The following is an 8,815-nucleotide window of genomic DNA, read 5'->3' as shown; positions in this document are numbered from 1 at the left end:
GATGATTTAGATAGTAATGCAAGAGGTAATGTTGTAATAATTTTGGTAGATCTAAATTTTTTTTAGGGTAGATCAAAATTGTTGATTGTGACATTTATTATAAGCCATTTAGTGTTAGATTTGCTTGCTATGATAAACAACTCTAACCTAGGTTAGAGGCAATTTCGGCGGCTACCGACGGTCACCGGCGGTTTAGATCGTCGGTTGTACCAATGGGTTGAACCGCCGGCGTTCGCCGGTAAAAGATCGGCGGTCTACCGGCGGTTTCAAAAACAAACGACGCCCAACTAAACCGCCGGAGAACCGTCGGTATATTGACCGCCGGTAAGCCGTCGGTCAAATAACCACCGGCGTCACGGCCGATAAACTGCCGATTCAAAATCTGGTTGTAACCGGCGGTGTAAGCCGCCGGAAAACCGCCGGTAAAAAACCACCGATACAAGTTTCCTACGCGATTTTTTTCGGCGGTCAGAAAACCGCCGTAAAGCCGCCGGTAAGGCAAAAAACCGCCGGTTAATATAGAGTAACCGTCGGAAAAAACCGCCTGATTTCGGTGTTTTTCCTGTAGTGAATAAATATAGCTAAGGAAGCTAATATATGAGATTTAACATTCTCCGAGTGATCGAAGCTACACAAGTCTATATAAATAATAAGTCAACAACCAAACTAGCGAAGAATCCAGTGAATCATAAAATAAGCTTGCATATTAGTGTTCATTATTAAAACGTAAAAAATCAGCTCGAGGAGAAAAGAAATTTGAATAGCGAATGTGAAAACTGGAGATGAACTTGCAGATACTTTTGCTTGAGCAATTCATAAAATGGAAGACAAATCTTAATATAATCAATGAAGTAGTTTTTTTTTTTTTAATTTAAAGGAGAGAATTTAAAATATAAACCAAAATTAATAAGTCAATATCTTTTGAGTATACAAAAATTTTATATGAATATTATTGTAGAAATCTTTAGAGCAATATTTCGTGTGGGACAACTTTTTTATTGCCTTCTAAAACAACTTTTCAGTATAAAAATTTTTTAGCTATATTTTTTTTTACTAGAAAGCTACTTTAGAAAGTATTAAGAAAGCCGCCCCAAACGAAGGAAGATTAATCCTTCATTTGCTAGAAAATTATAAATGGAAATATTCTAGAAATATCTAGAATAAATTAGATAGTATGAAGTAGCCATAAGTTGCATTTAGCTAGAAACCTTCACGTATAAGTAGAAATAGGCCTTAGAATTGACCATTTTATACATTTCAAAATAAAGAGCGAATAATTTTAATATGAATACAAGTACTTTCTTCCGCATAAAAATTCTATCAAATACTTGAGTTCATGTTGAAAAACTTCTATTTGAAGAGATGTAATCATAGGTGTGAAGATCTCTTATATAGAAGAGATTACTAAGAAACCTCATAATATTATATTTAGGTTTCTTTTGGGACAACTTTCTACCTGCTTTCTAAAACATCTTTTCATGAATACAAAAAAATTTTGAACTAAAACATTTTGTATTAAAAAGCAACTAATTCAGAAAGCAATACGAAAGTTATCTCAACCGAAACTTTAATTTCTCATCATATGGATGAAAAGTATATTGGTGTAAAAAGAAAGCAATTGACCCTCTCACTAATTTGCATTTGAATTGAAAAAGAAAGTTGATATGAGACCCAACTTTAATCTCAAATTTGGATATATCCTCCCAAACAATAAGTGCCACCATCCACCAAATAAACAATTATACCCTGGTGGAATTAACCTCCATGCTAGTCATAGCTTATTAGCTAGTAACTTCCAACCAAATTAATTACTACTTAGCACATCCACAAAACACTCCTTTTGGTCTGAAAACACTGCCATCAACTTTCTTGCCATGCTTTCTCATAAAGCAAAAGGGGAGATAAAAAACAAAAAATAAAAAAGAAATGAAAAGCAATGGAGAGAAAAATATAAAGAGGAACCGAAAAAATATTAAAGAAGGAGAGGAAGGGAAAGGAGACAAAAGTAAAGGACTCTCACTCCTCTTGTAAACTAGTCCTTTGCCTCTAAAGCTTTGTCTTCTCCCCCATACCACAGCCACAGAAGCAAAGGAAGCAATACCTTCAAAGACTGATCTAAGAGTGGTAGGAAAGAAAGAAAAACAACAAGAATAGATGGAAGAAAAATAGAGAGAGAAAGAGAGAGAGAGGAAGAAAGGGAGGCCTTAGGGTGGAATAGAGGTATATTTGAGAGTTCTTAGGTGCAGCAGATGATGGGAGGGTGTCCTACTTGGTGGAGCATGAGCAATTTGAGGAGAACTTCGTCTGATGAGGCCTCTCCACTTCTTCAGTGTCCTCTTCCTCCCTCCTTAGCCTTCTCACAGCAGCCTCATGAGCTTTCTAATTATATTCCTATGAGCTCTTGTTGTGAAGATCCTGAGCTTCCACAAACATGGAGTCAAGCGCTCATGTAATCTCTCTCTCTCTCTCTCTCTCTCTCTCTCTCACTATATATATATAGTGATTGTTTATTTGTTTCTTTATTTAGCTTCTACTAGATGTTATATGGATATTTCTTCTCTTAGTAGATTATGAATTGGTGCAAGTTAATGGAATTAATATGCTCCTACTCTCGAGAAGAAAAAATATATTACTGGTTTTCTTAATTGATCAAACAAAGCTATTACTTGATCAGACTAAATCTTACCTACGTGTGATCTCTAGTTTTAGGTAATTAGTTCATGGGGAAGTTTAAATTGAACTAGTAAAATAAATATTCATGATACTTTCATAGATACAAAATAGAGAAACAGAAAAAGAAAAGAGTTCATATATAGTCTCACTGTGGCTTTCCCTCTATACGTTTTTAATGAATTTGTTTTGGTGTATTCTCTTCAAAAAAGAAGAGCTGATTAGCCACCATAAATTTTTACTTATTTTAAGCATTTCCTCTGACAGAAGGAATAAACTTAGATTTATTTAATATAATTAATTGATAATTATCATCTTGCAGGGGAGGACTAGCTACTCAAGAGGAAAGGTATAGTTTAAGCACTCCTTTTCAAACCAAAAAAATGGAGAATTTAGAGAATCAGCTGATTTACCATTCACAAGGAGCTCAAGTTCAAGATCTGAAGCAAGAGAACTCTGAAGATTCTGGTTATGCCTTCAGCCATGTAAGCTCAAGCTCTTGGGGTCCGATTGTAACAGTATCTCCTAGATCTTGTGATACTTCAAGCTTCAGCAGAAATATGCTGAACTTCTCTAACAAAAAGACAGACAGAAAGCATCAACTAACTGATCACTTTTCAGAGGTTAGATAGATTAAAGAGAGGATTAAACATCTTAATCTCTTAAGAAAGCTGAGTTTAATATAGTTATCATTCTGAATCATTAATATTCTTTGGATTCTGAAGAGCAATAGCACAGAAAATGGAGGAGTTTTGAAGAAGGCAAGGATTCAAGGGTCCTCATTATCACAGCCAAGTACTTTAAAGGTTTCTAATTCTTGAAGTCTACACTCCCTTCTCTATTTTATGAGTGCTGACAAAAGTTAGAAGCCGTTTATAACTATAATTTAAGATAATTTATTGCGGTTTAAGATAATAATCAAAATTATTATTTTTCTCAACACAAAATTTTGACTGAATTGTAATTTTTATAAAATTTCTATATTTATTAAATTTCCTGTCCTTCGATGATGACTGGATTTTATTTTTTTTTGGTGATCCTCTACACTACAGTCATCTTAATAATTATAGAACTGTTGCTGGATAACTGATATTGAATCCAATTTTCTTACAGATTCAGCCATATTAATCACTCAACACAAACGCTAAGAAAATAATAATAATACTAATATTTTTTGTCATTAAGAACAAATCGTTTCTTTTACTTTGATTCTTTGAAATATATGTATATATAGCTCTTCTTTATTATTTTTCTATATTGGTTTTTGCCTCTCAGTAAAAAATGTTTATTTTTGCTTTCACAGGTTAGGAAGGAAAAGCTAGGGGATAGAATAACAGCCCTTCACCAATTGGTTTCCCCATTTGGAAAGGTGTGAGGCTGTGAGCAATACTTTTTTAAGTGTTTTTCTAGATGTGTAAAAGCATATTAATTATTCTATACGGATGTTGAACGTCGTTCGGAGTTCAATCAGAATATGTAATGTCATCCCTTGCTAGATACCACGGCTCGGTATTGCTGGCGTGACGCATTATGGTTGGTCTCCGGACATCATTCTATATCCGATATCCGCACAGAAAATTTCTCGTAAAAGCAACTCTAGACTCACAGTATCTACACTGTTACAAATTTACTTTACTAATTAATGAAATTAACCTTCAGCATTTACACATTTAACCGTACTTTCACTTATATGTTCATATTTGATTAATTATTCTATATCTACCTTCTTCTACATTTCCATTTCCTATTCAAGAATAAAGAAATCTGACTTGGGCTACCTCCTTTTGCAGACTGACACAGCTTCTGTACTGCTTGAAGCCTTCGGCTACATTAGATTCCTTCAGAGTCAAATTGAGGTCGTCCAACACCCCCACCCCCCTCTCTCTCTCTCTCTTTTTCAAATGTTCTTCTGCTAATAATCTTTAACATGAACCTAATGATCAATAGTTAGTGCGAAGATCAGCCTGTAGGAAGATTGTAACCTATAATATATTACTGTAATTTCTTCATTAGAGAGGTTTCTTTCGTCAAGTAAAGATATAAATGTGGATAGAGTTGAGTTCATTGTGATCATATTTTGAAAATGACAAAGAAAATCCCACAGTTAAAACACCATTAATACTACAGGAACATGGAACTCACATATTCAAAGAGAACACAACAAGTACCAAGTACTCTCTTTCTCTCTCTTTCTCTCTCTTTCTCTCTACTTTTAAAGTATGGTGTTTCTGAAAGCTGAAGTGAAAGAAAAGGAGGCTAGCTAGATTGATTTCAGAGCACGCAATTAAAGTTATGGGATGGGCACAGATTTATGTTTTGATTCATGTGGCATCTTTTTTTTTTGTTTTGTTTTTTTGTTGTCTAGTGTTGTCATGTTTTATAGATATTATTATCCTATGCTTCTTTACACTGCATTCCATCACTTTTTTCGTCTATTTTTGTAGGCTCTCAGCTCCCCGTACTTGGCAAGAGGATCAGGCAACATGAGGCAGCCTGTAAGTTCCTCTCACTCTCTCTCCCTCTCATATAAAATGTTGAGAGATAAATCTTAAAGTATATGGCTCTGAATCATAATTCTCCAATAATCATTAAGCTCAAATCCTTTTCACTCTCTCTTACTTTTTTTCTCTATTTTTTTTTGTTTGGGCAAGAAATTTAGTTGGCAAGTTGTGAATAAATGTGCATAAGGCATACAGATCGATACAATAGTGTTATTAGTTATCAGATATGGTAATTAATGAAACTTAGGTTTCGTTTGGGACAACTTTATTACTGCTTCGTAAAGCAGCTTTTTAGTACAATAATAAAAAAATTTATACTAGAAAGCTGTTTTAAGAAGCAAAAAGAAAGTCATCCCAAACAAAATCTTAGGCTTCGGTTTGCACTAGAAAACTGTTTTAAGAAGCAGTAAGAAAGCCATCCCAAATGAAGCCTTAGATTTTGTTTGTCCCTACTTTTTATTGCTTCTTGAAGTAATTTTCAAGTAGAAACATTTTAATTTTTGTACTAGAAAGCTGCTTTAAGAAACATTAAGAGAAGCCTTAGTTGCATGTATTTTAGTATCTAGCAAGATGGAGAAAGGTGATATGTATTTAAAGAGTAATTAATCATAAACTCCTCAAATAAATTAACATATAAAAGTTAATGATTGTTTGAATATTTATGTGATTTTTTTAAAATTAAAAAATAATAATTAGATGTAGATATTGAATGTTGAAATCATGATGCCTAAAAATAACAATTTCAAATTTTAATGTACTTAATTTGTTTTAAGTATGAAAATTTATTAGCATTTTAAGAATGTCTTGGTCAAGTATTGGCTCCATATGGCTTTAGAAAGAAGAGGAGAATGCTTAAGAATCTTAGGATTGGTTTGGGATAATTTTCTCGTTGCTTAATTCGCTTTTCAGATAGCTATCATAATTTTGTTTGTCTACTATGCACTTTCTTGTAGTTTTTTCACTAATTTTCAAAATTTTCTATTGTGAAAAACTGTTGTTTACTGCAGAGTAGCTACCATAACAACTTCACATCAAACTTAATAAAAATCTACAACTGTCGCAAATAGATCATTTGTTTGTCTTTTTTTTCTCCAATTGGCTAGTCAAAAAGGTGAAATTATTATGTGCGGATATGGACACTGTTCCGGGTCTAATTAGAGCTCACTACATCACGTACCCCTTTGTTGTGTACTGCGGCTGTGTACCCGCTGTATACCAGGTGACGTGGCATGCTCTAATTCGCCTCGGAACATTTCGGTGTCCATACAAAATAATTTCTCGTAAAAGATAGCCTATAACATCGACTTTACATAAATTGCTTTGCCAATGAAAGTTATGTGCAGTAGACATTCTTATTATTTTACTAAATTTTTTTAAAAAACTAATCTTTATTCATATTATTTTCAACAATTAGGACTCTAAATACTTTTGTTAGGTGCAATTTTTAATAAAGCGTTATTATTATGCATGTCATAAAAATTTTATTACATTTTGTAAAAGATTTGCTAAGAGAAACCTTTTAGCTAAACTTTTTTTTTTTTATCATTCCTGCTTTATTTTTAATAAAATATAATTATTATCAGTGTAATAAAAAGTTTGGAAACATTTTAGATTTTTTACCAAAGGGTTTGCTTTTTTGCACACTTTATGAAAAATTTTGATAAATTTTGATTTTATGTCATACTTTTTTGAAAAAAGATCTGGAAATAGGTTAAAATTCTTTTTAAAAAATTTTTAGCACTCCTATACTTCTTTTAGGGCTTTCTTTAAAGCAGAAAGGCACCAAAATCACTTTACAGCGATTAGGGACTCTTCAGTGAAGGCCACAAAATTTAAAAGAATTGCATCTTCATGTGCTAATAATTGCTTCCTTTTGCTTCCTGATTAAATATTATGAAATGGATATCTAAGTCTTTGTTTGGGACAGCTTTTTTATTGTTTTTAGCAATATTTTTCAGTTAAAAAATTTATTGAAAGCAACGAAAAATAATGACCGAATGCTATTCCAAACGAAGCCTAAGTTGACCACAATGTATGTGGATAGTGTCACATAAATCATTATTATAATGAGCAATCATCAAAGTTTTTAGATCCGGATCGAACATTAAACCGCCGGAAGGAAAGAATCAAGATTCAAAGGTTCAACATGAATCTTACTAGATTACTAGAAGTTCAATCATGATGATGTAAATATTATTAAAATTAATCAAAATAATTTAAATAAAGTAATATTCTTAGTAATGCTGATAAGTGATAACATAAATATAAATAATATATATCATTAAACATATGTAACATATAAAGGAGTCAAACAACTAAATTCAAACTAACAATTTTGGACTATATAATATTTCTCATATCATATATATAACATATTAACACTATAAAAACATGACGTTTTCTCAGCAGTTCATAGCGGTAGTTTATAAACTGTTGTTATAGATAGATATATACATTAGTTTTAATCGCTATTAAAATATCTCAAATATTCATAACTTTAGCAGCCAATTAATAGTGGCGATCTTAAAAGCTGCTGCTATAGGATAAATATATTTCCCCCGTTGTATTGTGATGCCCTAGCCTCCGATCTCGCCCTAGCCCGTCATCCCAATCCCTCTCTATCATGCTCTCGATCACTCCCTCTCTCTCATTGTTCGTACGAGAGCTCAAGGCGATCAGCATTCGGCTTTGGGAAGTCGGTTGTAGGTGTTTAAACCGCTGTAGCATGTCCTAAAAAGTGCTGCAAAAGCCTGATTTATCGTAGTGTAATCACTTGCATTATTACAGGATGGAAATGATGAACAAAAGAAGGATCTGAGGAGTAGGGGACTGTGCCTGGTTCCAGTTTCTTGCACAGTGCACGTTGAGAGCAACAATGGTGCAGATTATTGGGCTTCATCACTACGTGGGAGCTATTGATGTAGGAGATTATTATAAGCATCCTTGAGATATTTAGAGCTTGATACAATTGTGAATATATATAGCATCATTAGCAGCCAATCTTATAAGGAAAGAACAAGGCTGATTGCTCATGATGCTATATATGCACAAAGTAAACAGATCAAGAAGTGTGCTAAGTGAAGTTTTAAAGAGTATTGGAGGGTAATGAATTGCTGATTTAGGCTTGATCAATTGGGACGGTTTTCATATTGCTTCTTAAAGCAGCTTTTTAGGGCAAAAATTAAGAGAGCTGCTTTAAGAAGCAGTAAAAAGCCGTCCCAAACGACGTTTTAGTCTTGATTTGATGATATGTGCTTTTATATTGGTTGGTAATAGAGGACAGTTTCCTTAATTTGTACACTATTTAGTTTAGAATTAACATTTTCTGGTCTATTTCATTCAGTTTTAATTAATATGTAAGTAATATTATGATGGCTTAAGGGTTTGTTTGGGATTGTTTTCTCTTTGTTTTGTTTTTTAGATAGCAACCATAATTTCGTTTAATGTTTCGTTTGGGACGACTTTCTTTCTGCTTCTTAAAGCAGCTTTTTAGTAAAAAGCGGCTTTCTAGTGACAAAATTTTTTAGTTTTGATTACTAAAAAACTACTTTAAGAAGCAGAAAGAAAGTTGTCCCAAACGAAGCCTAAATATTGCTTTCTCGTCGCTTTTCTAAAATTTCTAGAATGAAAAGATATTTTTTTGT

General features: G+C 33.0%; 1 protein-coding gene across 1 annotated transcript; it reads left to right on the top strand.

Moving 5' to 3' along the window:
* The first annotated feature begins 1,989 nt into the window (after nucleotides 1-1,989).
* Nucleotides 1,990-8,556, top strand: LOC110093188 (transcription factor bHLH68-like). Its single transcript, XM_020818000.2, has 7 exons — nucleotides 1,990-2,449; nucleotides 2,993-3,293; nucleotides 3,396-3,476; nucleotides 3,974-4,039; nucleotides 4,461-4,526; nucleotides 5,115-5,165; nucleotides 7,959-8,556. Exons 1-7 carry the CDS (start codon nucleotides 2,250-2,252, stop codon nucleotides 8,088-8,090), a joined length of 897 nt encoding a protein of 298 aa, XP_020673659.1. The 5' UTR covers nucleotides 1,990-2,249; the 3' UTR covers nucleotides 8,091-8,556.
* Nucleotides 8,557-8,815: the final 259 nt, after the last annotated feature.

The sequence above is a fragment of the Dendrobium catenatum genome, unplaced genomic scaffold (genome assembly GCF_001605985.2).
Source record: "Dendrobium catenatum unplaced genomic scaffold, ASM160598v2 fragScaff_scaffold_1328, whole genome shotgun sequence".
Classification (NCBI taxonomy): Eukaryota; Viridiplantae; Streptophyta; class Magnoliopsida; order Asparagales; family Orchidaceae; genus Dendrobium; species Dendrobium catenatum.
This window is presented reverse-complemented; position numbering and strand designations above follow the sequence as displayed.

Coding starts and splice junctions, on each gene's coding strand:
- LOC110093188 (XM_020818000.2), top strand. CDS start 2,250: ATGATGGGAGGGTGTCCTACTTGGTGGAGCATGAGCAATTTGAGGAGA. Junction 2,450..2,992: donor ACATGGAGTCAAGCGCTCAT/GTAATCTCTCTC, acceptor ATCATCTTGCAG/GGGAGGACTAGCTACTCAAG. Junction 3,294..3,395: donor TAACTGATCACTTTTCAGAG/GTTAGATAGATT, acceptor TGGATTCTGAAG/AGCAATAGCACAGAAAATGG.